The sequence below is a fragment of the Nomia melanderi genome, chromosome 8, assembly GCF_051020985.1.
Source record: "Nomia melanderi isolate GNS246 chromosome 8, iyNomMela1, whole genome shotgun sequence".
In the NCBI taxonomy this organism is placed as follows: Eukaryota; Metazoa; Arthropoda; class Insecta; order Hymenoptera; family Halictidae; genus Nomia; species Nomia melanderi.
This window is the reverse complement of record NC_135006.1, coordinates 18143679-18165427: the sequence shown is the minus strand read 5'-3', so window position 1 is coordinate 18165427 and position 21749 is coordinate 18143679. Positions and strand designations below refer to the sequence as shown.

The 21749-nt window shown below is 42.5% G+C and overlaps 1 protein-coding gene across 8 annotated transcripts; it reads left to right on the top strand.

The window, feature by feature from the left end:
* The first annotated feature begins 325 nt into the window (after positions 1-325).
* faf (ubiquitin carboxyl-terminal hydrolase-like faf) lies at positions 326-21588 on the top strand. Of its 8 annotated transcripts, none has more exons than XM_076369745.1 (31): positions 326-643; positions 778-883; positions 2206-2418; positions 2648-2912; positions 2988-3213; positions 3287-3421; positions 3504-3660; positions 3751-4074; positions 4166-4423; positions 4512-4610; positions 4721-4995; positions 5079-5280; positions 5370-5699; positions 5788-6122; positions 6212-6452; positions 6535-6672; positions 6819-7091; positions 7173-8935; positions 9032-9205; positions 9273-9414; positions 9503-9807; positions 9896-10146; positions 10218-10393; positions 10471-10667; positions 10744-10871; positions 10977-11143; positions 11227-11492; positions 11570-11817; positions 11890-12092; positions 12180-12439; positions 12650-21588. In XM_076369745.1, the coding sequence occupies exons 3-31, from the start codon at positions 2353-2355 to the stop codon at positions 12795-12797; spliced, it is 7752 nt and encodes a 2583-aa protein (XP_076225860.1). In that variant the 5' UTR covers positions 326-643; positions 778-883; positions 2206-2352; the 3' UTR covers positions 12798-21588. The 8 variants fall into 8 exon arrangements, with proteins under 8 accessions (XP_076225860.1, XP_076225859.1, XP_031825577.1 ...); XM_076369744.1 differs by having other exon boundaries at positions 778-1013; XM_031969717.2 differs by lacking the exon at positions 778-883 and having other exon boundaries at positions 331-643.
* Positions 21589-21749: the final 161 nt, after the last annotated feature.

Genomic DNA, 21749 nt, shown 5'->3' with positions numbered 1-21749 from the left:
AAAACCGAAAATTATGAAGATTGTAATTTCGATATTAAAACTGTCCCTTAGTAAAGTGATGCGACTGGTAAGTGCCGGTGTAGCGCGAGAATTAATACTACGTTTCTATACTTGAATGAACAACTCGTGAGATGCTCCAATTGAAAATTTCCCTTCCAACCGTGCGAACTCCGAAACACAAGTTTCTACTCAATTCGAACAATTGTTAACAATAACATTAGAAGGAGGATCAGCAATAAGGGTGAAACACGCGTAACGGTAAAAACGAACTTGAGAAAGTAATGCGGATATTTCTAAGACCATGAACCAACCAGAGGAGCAAAGCTGCTGAAAATAACGGTCGCAAAAGTGAAACACGTTTACGATATAATTTCCAAGAAAATAAAGAAACGGCGAAACGTTTCGCGGCGGTTGGAACGAAAGACAAAGATAAATTCGGGGAAACGATCGAAATTGAATGATCGAGGGAAAGGGACACGGGAAACACCGTGAACGTAGTAGTGTCAGCGAGTACGGTGGTCGTTTTAACTCGGGGACGACAGTAGCGCCGTAAGATAGCCGTGTTTACAGATTCGCCAGTGAGTTCCATAACGTCACGTCAAAAAGTGCAACAAATATTTCTACCACCGTTTACTATGTAAAGGTGCGTTCCACCTCGTTAAAAGTTCATATCGGTTGATCGGCGATAGCAAGGGCGAGCCGTACGTGCGGTGCGCCGTTACTCGCACGCGATACGTCCGCCAGCGGGGTTTTAAAAGGTTTTTCTTAATACGGCAGTGCTAATCGTTAGGATGGTCGCCATTTTGTCCGGAGGTGGCCCGGTTGAGTGAACGGGGCGAAAATAGTTACTCCCTGAACACCGAGGACCGTTGAAATCCCATAGGTACCGATCGAGTGGGATCGTTCCATCTTTATTCTTCGGTAAACGAACGGAAATCGGACGCTCGTTTGAAGAAGTGGCCGCGCACGAGTAACCGAGATTTCCTCCCGTTGTCGCTCAACGTTGGCCCTTTGTAAGCACGCCGTAGACGTATTTCGCGTAATTCCGAGCCAATCCGATGGTGATTTTCCGCGGTATTATTTACCAGACGATGCTGTCCCGTCGACAGAAAGCGAACCGGCTCGGCCGCTTCCTGGCTCTAATTTTTGACGGTTGACAGTTCTTGGGTACGTTCGACGATATACACCCGAGAAATAAAAAGAGCCAGTGAGAGAAAGAAAATCAACGAGTGGGAGGGAGACGGTGATAGAAGGAAAGACAGAGTGAGAGAGAGATAGCTAGATAGGTAGATGGATAGATAGATAGTGAGAGGGACAGAGAGGGAGCGAGTATGAGAGAGAGAAAGAGAGAGAGAGAGAGAGAGACAGAGGAAGAGAGAGAGAGGGTGAGAGTGAGGGGGGAGAGAGATAGTGATAGAGGAATTATTCGCGACGTGACATCGTACCTTTCGTGGATTGCGAAATTTCGAAAAAGTATACAAACCGTTAGATGTGATTATTAGTTTTCGTGGTAGCCCCGCACGGTCGAGTGACACCATTATCGTTTGAGAGACGTTCGTGTTCCTGTCGGGCCGAAACCAACGATCGGAATTCGTCGGTTGAAACCTTAGCAAGATCATGCTGTCATGCGACTTACTAAATGCGCGACAAGTTTCTCGTTATCTGTGTGTTTTCGCGTAGCACCCATAAAATTTGTTATTTCGCTGTTTAACGGTGAATCGAAGACGCATTCCAGTATATCCTGGGATGGGAATGCGTTCGGATGACACGCAGACTTGTTTGAACGGTTTTGGCACGATCAACCGTGAAAATCGTTCCGATGGTGTCCCTTATGTTTGCAAAATGTGCATTTATTTTGCTCCGAATAGTATAGACACGGCCAGGAATACGTATCGAACGTAGAGTTTACTAGAAGTATATCGAATCTGTGAATTACCGTGTCTAACGTTTACGCTCTTTAAACGGTAGCGTTAATTTTATAATATCTCTTGAACAAGTCTGCGTGAACCGCTTACAATCTACAATAGTAATTTTCAACTTACGTTTCTCCGTTAGATTTCCGTTTTTTTTCGGTTACCTTGAATCTGCTGTAGCCCTGTAATCATTAGTACAGCATTTTATTTATTTATGTTAAGCGTTTTGAATGTATTGTACGAGCAATTGGTTCGGTTTATGTATCATAGAAGTTTTATCGTTGTGTTTCAGATAATGTAGGTATAGTTCATTCAAAGAAGGCCTTTAGGGTATAATTATATTTAATGTCAGTGAATGAGTTGAATGATTGTTATTGGTGGTGCAATTATTGGACCAAGAGGTATTGAGACAATTGGAATATAGCAAACAGCATATAAAATGACAATTGCCACAAGAGGCCAAGGAGTAGGCATGGACCCTCCTGACAGCCAACAAAGTACACAGGTACATTTCGTTGATGTTATTCTTACACGAAACAATAATATTGTCGTGAAATCTTGAGTATATTGAGTATATTTAGTTGCAACCGTGATAGTTGTTAATAAATCTTGTGCAACTATCAAGATTAAGATACAGATTCTGAAAATATTTGCAAATACAAATATTAATGTTGTATACGAATGGAACGTGAAATTAATCAAAGAAATATTGAAATATTAAAATTTTATAATAGATGCACAGTCCACCGGGTCCACAACAATTGGCTGATACAATGTCAGGACTTCAACTCACGGAGAATGTGGTACAAACGGAATCCACCAATGATACTTTAACTTCAATAGAGGATAGTAATCAACTTCAGGGGGAGCCTGACTTTCCCATCGCAAAACTTAATATTCTTCATGAAAAAATATCTAGTCCACGTTGGGTTGTACCAGTTCTGCCAGAACAAGAGTTAGAGTGCCTGCTACAAGCCAGTATCGATCTTTGTAAAAAAGGTTATTATATATGATAATTACTTTGCGATCATTATGTAACCGAACAATATTAATATTCCATATGGTTGCTTGTAGGAATTGATGTACAAAGTGAAGCGTGTCAACGCTTTTTTCGAGAAGGACTCACAATTTCTTTTACTAAAATATTGACCGATGACGCAGTGAGTAGTTGGAAATTAAATATTCAAAGTTGTATCAATGCAAACTGCGAACGTTTGGTGGAACTATGCGTTCTGAAATTGAATGAGGACTGGTTTCCTCTTCTTGATCTGCTGGCAATGGTTTTTAATCCTAGTAATAAGTAAGTGAATTATTTTTGGGAGAAGCATATTACTTCCGTTTGTTTATACTAATGTTTGGATATTCTGTTGTAGATTTCACACGTTTAATGCAGCCAGAGTATCAGAAACTGTTCCTCCTGGCAGCGATATTCCTGATGAAGAACTTTATGCACGGCCACCTGCCGATTCAAGAAGTACTCGCGGGTGGTTGGTCGATCTCATAAATAGGTGAACGAATACTATTTTCACTTCAACGATAATTCTGCATTTTATAATATTCAGTGTACTGAACGCTACTCGTTTCTTACAGGTTTGGAAGTCTTAACGGATTTGAAATATTGCTCTCTAGATTTCAGAGCGGTCGAAATTTAACGATACTAGTTATTTATGCTTTAATCAGACCTTTCGGTTTGTGTTATGAGCTACTTACTGTTCACACAATAGTTAAATATCTAATGCCTATCGTGGTAAGTTTCATCTCATCCGTTTTCCAGTTGTCACAGTTTAATCTGATTTTTCGAAACCTTTCGTTTCTTAACATGATGTTCTATCAATAGGAAATGGTGCCTGTAATTTTGAATAATTTGACTGATGAGGAATTAAAGAAGGAGGCAAAGAATGAGGCAAAAAACGATGCAATATCAGCTATAATAAAAGCTGCAAAGTGTTTAGTGTCGCGGGTGCCGCATCAGGATGAGATGATTAAAAACTTGGAAATTTTGAGACTGAAGATGATATTGAGACTCTTACAAATTTCTTCGTTCAATGGAAAGATGAATGCGTTAAACGAAGTGAATAAAGTAATCGCGACCGTCAGTTTCTATCAGCATCGAAATGCGATTGTTGAAGAGGACGAGTGGCTTACTGCGGAACGTATGGCTGTACGTTCAATTAAAATTTTTATCTGATAATATGTATGTCATGAATATATAATGCCTTAAAAAATCGTCTGTATTAATCTCTTTTATTTAGAAATGGATAAAAGAGAATGGGGTATTAGAAATCGTATTAAGAGATTCGTTACATCAACTTCAATACGTTGAAAAGTTGGAAAAGATTTTACGCTTTATTATAAAAGAACGAGCCTTGACATTAGACGATTTAGATGCTGTTTGGGCGGCACAAGCTGGGAAACACGAGGCAATCGAGAAAAACGTTCACGACTTGCTAGCCAAACTTGCTTGGGATTTCAGTCCCGAGCAGCTCGATCATCTCTTTGAATGTTTTCAGGTGTTTATTATTACGAAATTACGATTTTAATATATACGAATATAATTAATTACAACGAATTAACACGTTACCGGTATTCTTATCTTAGATGAGTTGGAAGACTGCTAATAAGAAGCAAAGAGAAAAGTTATTAGAATTAATCAGAAGATTAGCAGAAGACGATAAGGATGGAGTAATGGCACATAAGGTTCTGTAATTTTTATTTTGCTCTACATGTGCGTTTGTGATACATATATATGTATATATATTTCTACTATCGTTTATATTTAATATCCACGTGTATTTCTCTCAAATTAGGTTTTAGCTCTTTTTTGGAACTTGGCTCACTCTGACGAGGTACCCACAGAGATTATGGATCAAGCGCTAAACGCTCATGTGAAGATTCTTGATTACTCGTGCTCGCAAGAGAGGGATGCTCAGAAAACAATTTGGCTAGACAAGTGTGTCGAAGAATTGAAAACTGGCGATAAGTGGGTGTTGCCAGCTTTAAAGCAATTCCGAGAAATATGTTGCCTTTATGAACCAAATCCTAACATAGGTCATGGCCAACGGGGTCATCACTTACATTATAGGTACGTTTATCCTAATAAAACTCTTATGTATGCATGCATATATCTCACGTATAACTCGTTCCTTTTTTTCTCTATTACTCAAGGCAAGATGTCATACAACGACTTCAAGCTGAACATTCGATAGTAATTCTTGTGACAATTAGCTTAACTAATTATATGAGCAAAACGCGGCAGTTGGTCAAAGAGAATCCAGACATTGATCCCAATACTTACATGTCCGACGGTCGATACAATCACATTATGCAAGTGCAAGAGAGGCTTAATTTCCTACGTTTCTTATTAAAAGTATGTACATCAGTTTCCTGCTGGTACAGGATTAATGAGCCAGTGATTCTTTTTCTTTATTAATGGCTAATGTTTATATTTTTATATAGGATGGTCAATTATGGTTATGCGAGGATCAAGCTGTGCAAATTTGGCAATGTTTAGCAGAACAAGGTGTGTTCGTGTCAGACCGGGAAGCTTGCTTTAAATGGTTTTCGAAATTGATGGGCGACGAGCCAGATCTTGATCCAGCAATAAACAAAGATTTCTTCCAAAACAATATACTGCAATTAGATCCCACGTTACTCACGGAAAGTGGTATTAAATGTTACGAACGATTCTTCAAAGCCGTTAACTCTAAAGAAGGAAAATTGAAATTGAAAAGAAGAACATTTTTTATGGATGACGTTGACCTAATTGGTACAGATTATTTATGGCGAGTAAGTAGAATTATAATTTCATTCCTCCTGTGTTACAATGACACGCGACGACACTGTCTGTTAATAAATATATCGTTGATTCGTTCAGGTAGTAACTAACAGTCCCGAAGAAATTGCTAATCGAGCCATAGAACTTTTAAAGGAAGTAAACACTAATTTAGGACCACGACTTCATTCTTCGATATTGGCGTTTCATGTGACTTACATAGGGGAGTGCATGGACAGATTAAAGGCGCACTACGACACCGTGTCTGTCTTGAGTAAAGTGTACCTCGAGGGAAAAGAGGAGCGGGGTGAACAAATGTCGAATAAAATTAAAGTGGAAGCCATGAAAATGTGTCGAGTGATGAAGGTTTTACAAGAGTATATAAATGAATGCGATTCAGCGTTTCCCGTAGAACGAAGAATATTACCTTTACATAGGTATTATAATTTCTCTTCGTTCGTTAACCCTTTCTAAAGACCGTTGGTCTTGTAATGTAACGAAAAACTACTGTATATGGTGTTTGCAGAGCAACTCGTGGGAAACACTTGTCTCTAATAATTCGTTTTGCGAATCCTGGTCTTAACGTAGATGACGTAGATATATTCACGCATAGTAACGACACATTGGGATCATTGCGGCGGCAAATACTGCGTAGAATTAAAGCAAATGGCTCGAATGTGAAGCTCGACTTATTTCTTAATGGGGAGTCGTTAGAGCCAACGGACGACAGGAAGCTTCTTTCTCAAACTCCGTTGAGAGATAAAATGGTTTGCATTGTTGACGATAACAGATTTAGATTTAACGCGTAACATGGTAAGCGACATGATAAAATGATTGTTACACTTTCAGTTGTTGTCTGCAAAATTGAGTCAAGTAAATACCAACATGCCAAGTTCACCGGATAGTAGTTCGGATAGTTCTACTAGTTCTCCCCATCATCCATACGATGGGCCAAACGTAGAAGCAGAGAATAGCTTACCGGGTGTGGTATGTTAATTTGTTTTTCGATTTAAAATAACGATAACGAATCGAAATCAATTTTAAGAGAGATTCTTTGTCGTTCTTCGTTTACATTTTATGAAGGTGCTGTCGAGGGAATGCTGGAACGTGAAACGTTTATGTCTTTGTTGTAGGTTATATCGCAAAGATCGCAGTACGCGCAGTTTTTCTTTCAATTGGCAGATCTGGGATGTACACTTCAACACTCACAGTTACGTGACGGTGCACGGAACCTTTTACAGTTGGTGCCACCAGATACCCTTACTGTAACACGATTACAGTGGTTATTCTTCAGTCACTGTAAAGAAGACGATAATATAAATAATGCTCTTTGTAATGAACAAAATACTACAGTAGATTCTTTATTTTTTACTCCGAGTCCTAGCCAAGTTTTATACAATTTAGAGGTAGGTCGAAACGCTTACGTTTACATTTACCATTAGAACTTGCCTTGGGAAGAAGCGTTAACGAGCAGTACGTATTTACAGGTTTTATATAGTCTGTTAATGCCGGCTTTGGATCCAATGTCCGAGAGGGCGTTCGAATTTCAGTGTAATTTCATCAAAAGCGGCGAAGCCGAAGTAATTTTGGAGATGTTAAGTAAAAACAAGTTCTTACCGAACGCCGACGAAACTACGAAACGGGCAGCATACTTGACGGTGTTGAAGCTATGCAAACTGTTGCTGACGGTAGTGGGCAACGTCATGGCTTGCGTACTGGACGAAATGCAAGCTGGGATATCAGAGAACCAAGAGAATCATGCCCACAACAATCGGGCGCCAGCGGCGGTTCTGAAGCAGGCATTGCAAAGTGTACCGAATCAGAACACGGAATATATATTGAGAAGCGTGGCCGCAAAATTGGCGCAACACTTAACACGTTGGGTATTGAGCGAGGGAACCGAATCTGACAAATGCCGGCAGCTTTTTATGCAAGTCCTATCCTGGGAGCTACCATTAATGGACGTAGCGACCATTCGTGCCATAATTAGGCTAGCATGGGCGGCTTCCACAGGCAGTCTGAACAACATAAACGCGTCTGTTGAAACGCTTCACGCACTACACGAATCAAACGAGAAGGATACAGGGAATAATCCTGACAACAATGATGTGTTAGTTTGTAAAGAGGCTTTGGAGGTTCTCACGATTGCATTGGTACTAAACCAAAGTGTTTTAGAGTCATTACCGAGGGACAAAATGTGGCATACGTTTCTAATAGACCTCGTCCTGTTGAGTCCCTCAAGGATGATCAGAATGGCTGCTGCCGAACAGTTTTTTCTTATATCGACTTGGTACAGCAGCGGTCATCAATCATTGTTATTTGCCATTACGTTGCTCTTCAGTGTTCTGAACACCACCGTCGTCGAACACGCGAAACAGAGCCACGAGTACTTTCAATTGTTATGCAGATTGTTGAACTTTGCTCATATGTCAGGGTGTCCCCTCTTAACTGTCGAGGCGCTGCTGAATATTGAAATAGAGTGGTTGAAGAAGGTACGGGACAGCGTGAAGGAAAACGGGGACAGCCAAGTGGACGAGGCTGTCCTCGAGGGTCATCTTGGTCTGACGAAAGAGCTGTTGGCATTTTTACCGGCCAGTAAAAAATTCGAGCTCGGCTCCGACGAGAAGCACGGCACCAATCTGGTGAAAGAGCTGGTCGAGGATTTTGTATTTCCCGCGTCCCGTCTGATGTTGCAGCTTCGTAGCACCGGCGAGTTAAGTGCCTCGCAGGCGTGCCCAGTTTGTACAACTCCCCAGTCGACTAGCGCGGCATTCGATTTACTTGTAGGTCTTTGCGTAGGCTGTGTACCCAACATGAAACTTCTAGTCACAATGCTCACTGACATGTTCTACTCGGAGAAAGATGAACCGCTGGTGGAATGGGATTACCTGCCGCCAGTCGGCCTCAGGCCGCTCAAAGGTTTCGTAGGTTTAAAGAACGCGGGCGCGACCTGCTACATGAACTCAGTATTACAACAATTGTACATGGTCGAGAGTATAAGAGTTGGGCTGCTGGCTGCGGAGGGTGCGGCGACAGACTTGACCGAGGACTTTTCCGGCGAAGAACGTATCAAGGGAGAACAAACGATCGAAGCAAACGATAACGACACGAACGAGGAGAAATGCGGGGCGGACGAGTCCCGCAAAGAATACAATATCGGGATACTGAAGCAAGTACAAGCGATCTTCGGTCACTTGGCGTACAGCAAACTACAATACTACATACCCAGAGGTCTCTGGAAGCATTTCAAGTAAGTGCAGATTTCCAAAATTATATTTCATCTATTAAATACCGTACGATAGTTTAGTAGATTAGTATTCATACGTCTGCTATTCTTTATTTCCAGACTTCAAGGTGAACCTGTGAATCTTAGGGAACAACAAGACGCGGTAGAGTTTTTCATGAGTTTAGTGGAAAGCTTAGATGAAGCGTTAAAAGCTCTAGGACACGAACAGATAATGAGCAAGATTCTCGGTGGTTCATATAGTGACCAAAAAATCTGCAAAGGTTGCCCTCATAGGTACCTTCTTAATTCTTACATTCCGCTTTTTTCGGTAAACTGTAATACCGCATTACATTATCTGCAGATATTCCAAGGAAGAGCCGTTCAGTTTAATAAGCGTGGACATCAGGAATCACAGCAACTTACTGGACTCCCTGGAACAGTACGTGAAAGGAGAATTATTGGAAGGCGCGGACGCTTATCATTGTGACAAGTGTAATAAAAAGGTATGAACCTGTATAAATACTCTCGCAATTTCATTCCTTCGGTAAGGCTAATCGCAACGTTGTCCCCTGAAATCCCATACTCTTCTAGGTTGTCACAGTGAAACGGTTATGTGTAAAAAAGTTACCACCAGTGTTAGCGATTCAATTGAAGAGATTCGATTACGACTTCGAACGAGATTGCGCTATTAAGTTCAACGATTATTTTGAATTCCCGAGGGACTTGGACATGGAACCTTACACTGTTTCCGGACTGGCTAAAGTGGAGGGAGAAGTTATAGACTGTGATTACGAGGAGTCGATGAAGGGAACCTGTACCAAATACCAGCTGACTGGTATTGTGGTGCACAGCGGTCAGGCTAGTGGTGGCCATTACTACTCTTATATTTTACACAGGTATTACATGGATCTTCTAAATATCCTATATGTACAAGGTTTATAAACAGAGCTTGTACACATAATAATTTGAATAATTTTGTGCCAGGCAAAGCGACGGTATCGCAAAGTGGTATAAGTTCGATGACGGTGACGTTACGGAATGTAGAATGGAAGAAGAAGAGGAAATGAAGTCCCAGTGTTTCGGCGGCGACTACTTGGGAGAGATCTTCGACCACATGCTCAAACGACTGAGCTACCGGAAACAGAAACGATGGTGGAACGCCTACATGTTATTTTATACCAGACTAGACGTAGAGGAGAATTCTTTAATGAAGAGCGTCAACGAGTTATCATTGTGTGAGTGTCTTTCAGACTCCCCATTCGTCAAAGGGTCGTGCGGTGTTAAAGAAAGGTGTTTTCATTTCCAGATACGAAACTGGGAGTCATGAAAATGCCTCCAGCTATCGAGTACAGCGTGAGGAAGCAAAATATAAAGTTCATGCATAATCGGAACCAGTTTAGCGCAGAGTATTTTCAATTTATCAAGAAACTCGTGTCCTGTAATCCTCATAATATAAACAGACAGAACATGAACGAGAAACTTGTAAGTTCTATCGAACAAATAATTGATTCCTTGTAATCAGCGAAGAATTTCTAACGTTTCGCCGTTCGTTGTTCTAGAGCCCTGAGCAAGAAGAGCTTGGAATGTTGTCCGTTCAATTAGCGTCGAGATTCCTGTTTTACACGGGTTTCCATACAAAGAAGACATTACGCGGTAATGCCACGGATTGGTACGACATCGTGTGCCATCATCTGCGCAGCAGTAAATCTGTGCGGTCCTGGTTCGCCCATAACGTGTTGTTTAATCATCCACACAGGTATCGCGTTTTCTTTCAGTACAATACGCGTGAGCATAGATGTCAGTATCTAACGAAAACCGTTCGTTGTGTTTAGATTTTGCGAGTACCTTCTGAGCTGCCCCAGTTTAGAAGTTCGAACAGCGTTTCTCAAAATTCTGGTATTTCTTGCACACGTTTCACTCCAGGATGGTCCCTGCGTGCCACCTAGCTTAAACGCACCAAGTAAGTGTTCTTTCTATCATTAACTTTTGTCCTTAAGAGAGACAAAAGTGTTTTCATTAAGTACAGGCCAATAAAATAATTACGAATTTTAATCTGTACTTTCAGCTATACTGTTGGACCCAACAGCGACGCTCAGCGATCACTTGTTGCACGCGGTTCTGTCTTTGCTTCATCGAGAAATCTCAGAGCATGGACGTCACCTGCCGCATTACTTCTCTCTGTTCTACACGTACGCGTCGCTCGGTCTCGCCGAGAAGGCCCAATTGCTTAAGGTAAGACGCGTCAGAAAATTTTAGAAGACACCGTCCACGCTTTCATCTGCAACGGTATCTGTACGATTTTGTTTTGATTGCAGTTGAACGTCCCGGTTACGTTTATGTTAGTCGCGATCGACGAAGGGCCCGGTCCAACGGTCAAGTATCAGTATCCAGAGCTAACCAAATTGCATCAGGTGGTCAGCTTGCTGATACGTTGCTGCGACGTCTCGTCGAAAGCACACTCGAGTCATGCACAGTCGGGAGTGGCGCCTTTACCAAATCCGTACGGCGATCCGGCTTGTCAAAACGAATACGTGATGCCCATTCAACCGCAGGCAGCTGATATTCTTTTTGTTAAGAACAGGTAATCATTTCGGAAATCTTCTTAATCAGATTCGGGCAGTGCGTTACAAATGAATCGACCGACACTCTCGTTGACAGTTACACGAAGAAGCTAATCGAAGATGCCGAGGTCAACGTCACCGACGTCACCTTCACCGACACGGTGAAACTACTTCAATATTGTTGCTGGGAAAATCCACACTTATCGCGATCAGTGCTTAGCGAATTACTGTGGCAAATTGGATTTTCATTCTCTCACGAACTGAAGCATCACACGGATCTGTTGCTCGCCATGCTCCTTATGGAGGATTCATGGCAGACACACCGCGTTCACAATGCGCTTAAAGGTGTGTACCTAGAATATCCATAGATAGATAGATGCCATGATATATCGGTTTGTGAATATCAATAAATTTTAGGTGTGCCGGACGAGAGAGACGGTTTATTTGAAATAATACAAAGAAACAAGCACCATTACCAAAAGAGAGCCTACCAGTGCATCAAATGTATGGTGCACCTTTTCAGCAAGTGTAGACCAGCGCATCAACTTCTACACCACAGTCCCGAATTGAGGAGGAAGTGGATACATGCTATCGACTGGCTTCACGAAGAACTCGAGAAGGTGTGCATCGATTGATAATTAAAAGAGGAACAATCATTTTCGTACAGCTCGAGAGACTTTGACGAACAACGTTCAATCTACTTTCAGAGACCCTACGCGTCTACAGCTCCGTACACTCTCCCGTACAACTGGTCCCCGCCAGCACAGTCGAACGATTCGACGAACGGCTACGTATTGGAGCGTAGCAACAGCGCGAGGAAAACCCTGGAGAGAGCTTGCGAACTCTGCCCTGAAGTGGAACAGGAGATGGAGGACCCGAGCGAGGACTGCGCCGAAGAAGCGGACAAGTATCAGCCGCAAAATAGGGATGCAATGCAGATAGAACGCAATCTAGAATACGTGTTTTTGTAAATACTTGTATTATACTTATCCGCTACCGTGCAGAGTGTCCCAAGCTAATGATCATCTAACGTATCCCGAGCGATGCGCAATCGAGGCTTCTAGAGAAGTAGCCGTGACTTCGAGCGGACTCGTTATTTTGGGCACCCTTCATGACGGTAGCTAACACCTGACCAGGCGGAATGTTCTGAATTCCGTTCCTCTTTTGTCTTTTCCAGTTATTCCGGCGGGAAATTGTTAGATCGTTTGCTGCAAGAGCCAGAGTCGCAACCTGGACCGTCTCCAGTTCACACCCCTCTTTTAGCCCATCAGTTGCATAGTCCGCAGAACTGTGAGTCATCGCAAAATACCAGCCGGGATCCATAATGAACCCTAAATACCGACGTTCTACCAAGTTGCTGTCACGGTGAAATAAATTCAAGCTACGTAGATGCAACTGCGCCAGCAGCTTGGTGCCGAACGATAGAGGCACCTGTACAGATCTAACAATTGCAGGAGAATCTGTTCATTCTTTTGTCTTTTTTTTTTCTTTTTTTTTTTATCTGGCAACTGGTATTCTCACGAACAATTTGCATTTGCAATTCTTTGTCGAGCATCTTAACTGTGGGCAGTTGAAGATTTTCATATAAAACGGATATTACGAATACCATGGCGTTACCGGCCATACCTTGCACCATCGAGAAAAACAAAAACCGAAAAAAACACGATTATAGAGAAACCAGAACGTAGGCGAGTTACGATTAAGATACAGAATTTCTACGTATTGGTTGAGGCAACCAATCACTCGTCGATGGTGTTCTCTTACGCCTAGAACATTATTCGCCCGTTCTTCGTTCCGTGTATCCACGATCGGTTTCAGCTATCGAGTTCAAAGACAACGGACGTTGCGCTAGAAAGAAGTCTCCCCAAAGCGTCGAATGCAACCAAGAGAGAGAGAGAGAGAGAGAAAGTGAGCGAGAGAGAAAGAGAGAACTAGCGAGAGCGAAAGAGAGAGAAAGAGTGAGCAAAAGAGAGAGAGAGAGAGAGAGAGTAGAAACGAAAGGAAAGGAAAACAATACGATTCAGGAGAGTCTGACCTTGCCTCGATTAATGCATACGAATTCGTATGTAGGAGTACGATAAGATTGTATAAATGTATAGCGAATAGTGTTATGGAATCCCGTCTCTGCCGAATAGCATAAAGAAAAAAAAAGGAACAGAGGTATAAGAGAGAACATAAGTTTCCATATGCCTATGTAAATTTGTTACTAATAAAAAGGGAAAAGTTGAAATGGAACTTTCTGAGGTTTGAAGGGACAAGGCTTTAACAGGTAGAGAGAGAGGTAGAGAGAGAGGTAAAGAGAGAGAGGGACGCGCTAGTGTAACGATCGGAGGAAACAAAGCCACAGACGAGTAAAGGAAGAAAAACCAAAAAAAAATATATATATACAATACGTCTATCGATATTTCGCTATTTTAGTCTTTCGAGACGAATACACGTGGAAAAAAAAGGAAAGGCAAGAAGAGGAAATTTTCTTGTACTTAATCTCTCGAGCATCAAAGGGGAAAAAAAAAATATAAGGAGTCCACTGCCCAAAAATTTTAGACGTGTACGTGTACCGATGACGCCTCCCATCGTGCTTTCTTTCAGTTCATTCGATTTGAAAGGGTTGTGTGCCTTCGACATTGAGCGACTCCGTTTGTATTTTTAGGTAGTTGTTTAAGGATCGAGTTGTTGCTTCGAATTTTCATTACTTATATTTTCTTGACTGTTACGTTTTTCATTACTTAACGAAAGAGGTACCGGAGAAAGGAAGAGAGAGAGAGAGAGTATGTGCGTGTGAGAGAGAAACAGAGAGAAAGAGAGTGAGAGATACGGGGTAGGTGGAAGAAATTGGAGTACGAAACTAAACTTGAGATTCTCGAACGGTACGGAGGCGCAGAGCTTTATCGGATTCTGCGATTGATCATTGGACGCTTTCTAATTCGTGCCGTGTAACCGGTGGACGCGCGAAAGTGTGACTGGGGTTCTTCTGATGTTTTCTATTGTATTTCAGCCGCTTCGAATATCCCTCGAATATATTGTAACATTTCGAATGTCGCGTTCGTGCCAGACCAACTGTACACTGTACGATAATCCGCTTTAACCAATTACTTACAAGTTGAATGTACGAATACTTTATTTCTCCACATTACCGAAACAACAAACGGACAGTTGCGACACGACTCGTACAAAATTACAAATGACTTCGCTCGGTCCGCGGGAGAGTAGGGAAACAGACGATTTTCATTGATCACGTTACGCATCGCTGAGTATTAGACAATCATATGGTACGCTGCGAACGCACGAGACCGCAGTCTGCCATAGAACATCATCCGTGAACTCCGTGAGCGCGATATTATTTGTTCTTCCGGTGAGCATGTAAACTCCGTTCTACCAAACGACGTACCAACCACTCTTTGAATTTCATTCGATGGGTATTCGAGTACTCGAGTTCTCGTTCCGTCTTGGAGATATTCGTCGCGCGGCCCCAGCCTGTATCGAAACCGAGCATGAATCTTCCTTTCTTACCGTGACAGGAGCTCGCCGTGCCGCGTGGGAGGGCGAAGTCCGACATTTTTACAGAGGAAATAAGCGAAAAAGTATTTAGCAAACGAAAAAAAAGAGGAAAGAGAAAAGGAACAAAAAGGAATTGAAGAAAGCGTGACGGTAGCAATGTAAAGGGGGCGTGGAACGAGCGAAAGGGGTAGTTCGTATCGTTCTATGATACGCTAATTCATCGTTGAGTGGAGAGAGAGAGAGAGAGGGTGAGAGAGAGAGAGAGAGAGAGAGTGAGAGGGTAGAGAGGGTAGAGAGGGATAGCGAGAGCTGTGGCCTTTTTTTCGCGCAGTGTATTTTGGAAAGGGGCGTTTCATTTCTCAGTCGATAAGGAGGGAGACTTGTCCATCGTCTTGCTAAGACCCACGAACCAAAAGAGAGAAACGTAAACTACGAACGTACACTCAAGGGACAACTCACGAACCGGCCATGGCTCAGACTTACTATCGAGTAAACGATGTGTTATATATAAATATATATATAAATATTATTAGAAATAATAACGAGAGATAGGATAGAGAGAGAGAGAGAGAGAGAGAGAGAGAGAAAGAGAGAGAGAAAGAGAGAGAGAGACGCGAGGGGAAAACGATTGAGGCGGGGAAAATCGAAGAATGGCAACCACGTGTCGGCGAGGATTATACAAAATGGAAAGGCGACGGAAAAAAGGAAAAGAAAGAAAGAAATTAAGAAGGAAAGAAAGAAAGGAAAGCGAACACCGAGTGTATACATAGGAATTATTCTTGCGTGTAATGCGAAAGCAACGATAACGTCAGGACACCAGGAAACTAAACGACGCATTGATTATTGTTCGTATTTATCAAATATTCACGTTAAACAGTGTACCAAATTATATGATAGCTTCTATCGGTTAAAAAAAAAGTAATAATAATATTAATATTAATGATTAATAATAATAATAATAATAATAATAATATTAATAATAACGATAATATTAATAATAATAATAATATTAATATTAATAATAATAACGATAATGGTACCTAATCTTACTCAGACATGTACATATACAAACTGCTTTTTATATGTGATAAAAATTTATTATATTCCTATTATACATTGAGGTTAGTAACGCTATTGTAAATCCTGGTTTTTTTGTACACAGAGACTTGTATGCTAAGTTCAGTTCTTTCTTTTCGTTCGTTCGTTCGAAGATAAGAGGAAAAAAAGAAGGAGAAGAACAAGGGAGGCGAGTAATAACGAGAGAAAAAACCGTAGTCTAAATGATTATTTAATAATTTAATTGTAAAACCGCTGAGCTAAGAGAAGCGTGAATCTTGTATCATATATACATATACATACACATTAATTTTCATTTTGAAGAGGAAAGAAAGATAAAAAAAAAAAACAGGAAAAAACGCAAAACGAAAAATCACCGTCGAGATATTGAGTGGTCGAAAACCCTCGAATGTTCTCTGTCACTACTACATATACAGGGTGTCCCGGAAACGGCGAGCGACGAGGCGAAATTTCGGGACCGTATCGGTTCGAACGGTTCGACGAACGGGGGCGACGAGAACTTTCGAAAATAAAAGTGACGCGCGGTAACGAGAGAAATCTAACGAAATTAAAGAAAATTGTGAGCGGGGAGAAAAGAAGAAGAAACGAACGTTTCAGTTTCAGAAACGAGATCCAACATTCGAGCACGAATTTTCATCGTCTCTGCGCTCTACCGACAGCTCAGGGTGAGCCCCGAAGTTTCGTGATCACGAGCGGGACACCCTGTATACGCGCTGCCGCTCACAAGTTTGAGATCGCTTATAGTATTCATGGTTGAAAAAAGAAAATAAAAGATAATGTAACTTAGTGTTCCATGTCTTTGTTGTTGTTAATTCTCTCTAGTCGATATACAAGGTGTCCTGTAATTACCGGTGAAGAGTCGGTGATTCCGCGTGAGCAGAAAAAGTCGAATTATTCCGAAAGAGAAAACAACCATACCGATTTGTTTATACACGATTCGATCGAAACTCAGTAGAAAAAGAAGAGAAAACATGATAATTGTTGGAACTGTATTATTCCGAATAATTAACTAGAAAAGGATTGCACGTTCGTAAATCTACTTTCATTACGCAGAGCGCTCGCTAGAGAATATTCAATTAGCATTTCATTTCGACTTGAAATAATACATTTGTTCAGCTTGTTTGAAAACGTCTCGAAACGTCGCCACTCTATATGATTAGGCGAGGGGTTAACCAAAGTGAAATTATTCGTTGACCAGCGTTATCTAATCGAAAACTTAGCCCGGCATGAGACTAAACCCATATGTGCATCGTGTGGCTTGAATTTTATCATGCGGGATCATTCGTCCCCCTGTTCATGCCATCTGTTACAGAGCACCGTATATATCGAAGTGGCGTATAAGGTGGGCCGAACCTCACGGTACAACTAAATAAGCATGATCACCTCGATCGAGTCGAAATCGATTAAACAGACCTGTGAATGAAGCGTCGTTGCCCCGAAAGAACTGGCTCCAGTCGAGGAAGCAAAACGATTTATCATCGGAGCATCATTGGATCGTAACATAAATATTGAACAGTTCCAATGACATTTCAACGTTATAATTGTTCATCGTAGAAGCGCATTCGGTGCAGTTTGTATCTTAATTCCTTCAATTTCTAATTCTTTAGAACATGTTACTTCACTGGAATTTATTTGCGTTACCGATCCGGGCAACGAGGCTTCATGCGAGAATTCATCGAATCATTTCGACTGATCGCGAAACGTAATCCTTTCTCGGTACATGCACAAGCCGAAACTTCCATTCGTACTTTTCCCCTGGTAGATCGCTTCTGAACGAGACGGAACGATCGGAAACTGAGAAATGGCGGCGTCGGAACGGGCGACGTAGCGTTCGGAGTCCGCCATTTTGCTTTGGTCGTGCTCGTTTCGGGAAACTGGCGATAGAGTTAGGGCGAAATAGGTTCGAAGACGCGACAGCCGGGCGTATGGTTCTAATTAGACGATTAACTCGCCAATCCGATAGCCCCGAACCATCGTGGATTTCATTTACCGCTGCTTTCGAAACGACCCGACGAATTGTACGCGCCGGAGATCGATCGACGTCCGCGGCCATTGTTACGGGCGCATCGGCGGAAGGAGTGCGCTTTCACGTTGTAGACTGTTTAGATTTTCCTAATGAAACGGGTTAGCCTAATTGAATAGTTAGGATTTCCTTAGAACAACCGATCCTTTTGCAACTTAACATTTTTATCAGAACAATCCCATCCAACTCGCGACTTAACATCAGATTTTCTACTTTCGATTCGAGTGAAACTTAGAATTTGTCCGTTACATTTTTGAAGTAGCTTCGTAATCGGTAAATCGTTCGATGATACTGTTGTTTACAACAATATTGAGATTAAGAGGGAAGAAAAGATTTCGTTGGAAGTTGAAAGGATCGAATGACGCTTTTGTTATTAGCTCTAGATCCTAGATCCTCCGAAGAGCCCGTAACGCTGCGAACGACCCTCGAACGTTGTAACGACATGTGTGTTGTGTGTTGCGTGAACAGAACCACGGCGGCGATTCGTCGAACGGAATCACTCGATCGAATGCTCAACCCCTAATCTGTGGCTGTAAAGCGAAACGTGGGTTTCAGGTCACGCGTTCCTCGGTTCGAAATGATGCGGTTGGAAGTCTGAACGTTCACTGTTCGTTCCTTCGAAAAGGAGGAATCGAAGTGAAAGATTCTTACATTTCCAAGCTCTTATCGCGTCTCGAGATACGAAGAATGCCTTTATTCACGCGAAGAGTCAGTGAGCCAATTATTTCCGGCAATGAAGGATCCACTGTACAGATTCCAACGCGCAGAATCTCAGCGTGGACGCGAGATACAGAAATTCGTGGTGCAACCGCAAGAAAGACAATAGACAATTCTACTCCGTTTCCTTTCGCGCGCCTCTCGCAACACTTCGTCTCTTTCCTTTCGCGTCAGAGTCACGTTTCCGTTAGATCCGCGGCTAGACCCCGTTCACGCACGCGACGATAGTATTAACACGACCGTACCGCGAACGCCGGGTCATCCCCTAAGTAACGTCGTTTCTTATCTCGCGTTCCCAAGGTACTTCTGAATTTTTAACGTTTCCCGCGAATGGCGCTAGGAAGATCAGCGTCGAGAACTCGGAGGAGATCGTTGGATCTCGTTTTAAAGGATGATAAGTTGTTTCGCGTTAGAAGTCGGTAGAAGAACGGAGGTTACTTACAGGATCACCCGAACGCAGCGTCGACCGTAGAATATGTATGTCTCGTTTTTTCCGTTGTCCTATATTAGGACGAGCCACTGCCTCGCTCTCGAGTTCGACACAACGATGTTTTCTGCGAATAGTAGAACCGGACGAGTATACGCACGGGCGACGGCCGAGATAAAGACAGAAAAAGACAGAGAAAGACATGAGAACGCGCCGATACGGAGGGAGGGCCGAGAAGTTACAGGAGACAGGCGCGAGAACGAATCGCTGGAGTTGCCGAGCGATTCGGTCGCTCGTTAGAATTGCCATAATTATATATAATAATAATAATAATAATAATAATAATAATAATAATAATAATAATAATATGAATATATATATAAAAATGATTATAGTTGTAATAATATATAATTATATAACGATAATTATTCCAACTATTAATATTATTATTATTATAACATACTTTCATACGAAAACAACAAGATGATTTATTTTAATTATGAGAGAAGTTGAACGCGTTGACCATGAAATCTGAGAAAAATTCGTGAAGCAGAAGTTGAACGATTTGGCCAACGACTCGATCGCAACGAAGGAAATTTAATGACGCGCGATTCCGATCAGCCCGGTAGTTCCAGCGACCGATTTCTGGTGCACGATCGACAGCACGAACGGATCCACCGAGATCCGGAGAAGCTTCTAGCGTTTTTTCGTTGCTTATCGGTTCACGAGCTTAGAGAATTGCGTAGAGAATCACGTTCCCGCGAGAGTTTCATCGGTTTTCGCCGAACCGTTGCCAAGATCGCGGTCGACGATCGTTGAACGACGGAAACTCGGAAGTCAACTCGTGGATCAGTCCCTCGTCGATTTTAATCATTTTTAACAGCGACTAGTGCATCTGAACGAATTCCACGAGCACTTTCCCTGAAAATCGTCTGTCTTTTTAATAACTCTGAAGGAAGAGACGTCGAATGTGTCGCGGAAATCGGTATTTTCGTAACAGGATCGACAATGAAATCGGCATTTTGAAATTCTCGCGTGGAAACTACGGGGGTAGTTGAGACCTCAGTGGACTCGTAGTTTGGGTATTAATCATCATCATCTTTAGTGATTTCTTAGACTTGATTCGTTGATTTCCACAATCGTCAAGGGAGAGATTAGGAATAGGTGATTCCGATCTAGCGGTTCTAGCGTTGAAGGTCACCGAAATCTAGGCAACCAGTTCTATACTTTCTTTATCCTTCGCATCTGTTTTGTACACCTCGTTGTCTCCACGTTTCGGGTCCCCATTCGTCGAACACCACGTTCCGACACGTTCCGAACACCCAGAGTTTCCGTAAAACCACTTGCGCTCGAAGAGTCGCGAATTCTTCGGTGGTCCAGCGCGTTCGCTGCCAGCGGTTCCGTCGAACGCGATGTATTTCTCAGAGAATACCGAAACGATTGTTAAATCGGAAGAGAAGAGTCCACTTCGACGGCGTCTCGAAAAGCGCAGAAGGAACTACCGATTTGCGTCGGAGACGTATAACGCTGGTGGCGATCGCGTCGATCGAGAGGTCCACGGAAGAGAGATTCGCGAGAGAGATCGAAGGAACGGGAGTAAAGCGACGAGCCGGCGAAGGCCGCGAGCCTTGACGAAGAAAAAGACAACAGGACACTGCTCGAGCGATCGCAGCTAACCAGAACGCGCGACACGACTAATCAAAAGAAACGAGTAACAAGGGAATCGAAGCCGAAGAGGACAGTCTCGCGTCGCTTGTCAAGATCGCGCATTTAACGTGAGCATTTCAACCGAACCGAGTCGAGTCATCGATTGCAGTCAAGAAACAGGATATAGAGATAGATAGAGAGAGAGAGAGAAAGAGAGAGATAGGGAGAAAGGAAGAAAGAGGGTGAGAGAATGCGTGCAAGAGAACGAGTGAGAGAATAAAAAATGAAAAATACAAAAGAAAAAAAGAGCGAGAGTGCGAGCGAATGAGAGAGAAAGAAAGAGAGTAAGAGAGAGAGAGAGAGAGAGAGAGAGAGAGAGAGAGAGAAAATGGGCCAACCGAGCCTGCAGCCCCAAGGAACACGAGGACCGTCCGTCGACGCGCGATTATATATTTATGGTCCTTCGCAGACTTTCGATAATATAAATATTAATTAAGATTGTATATTCTCGATTTCGGGTGCGCGGATCGATGGTCGAGCCGATAGGCGGGGTCGCAGGCGACGGTTCGCCGCGTAACACACGCCGGAGCAAAGTGCTCCTCCGTTGCAACAGGTTTTAGGGGATTCAACCCCTTCGCGCCTCTACGGAGCGAACAGCTTCGCGGACCCCTGAGAATCTTTTGTGTATTATTTCTAACAGAATGTAATAAAGTACGGTTTAAAAAGAGTCGGGATTGCTTCTTCGATGACCTTCCGCTGTCCTCTCCCTCTTCCCCTTTGCGAAAACGCGAATGAAATTGACTCGCGATCACTGAAATCCTGAAACGTCGCGAACGAAGTGATGCAGCACAATCGATCACTCTAAAAATCCTCAGATAACTCGACATG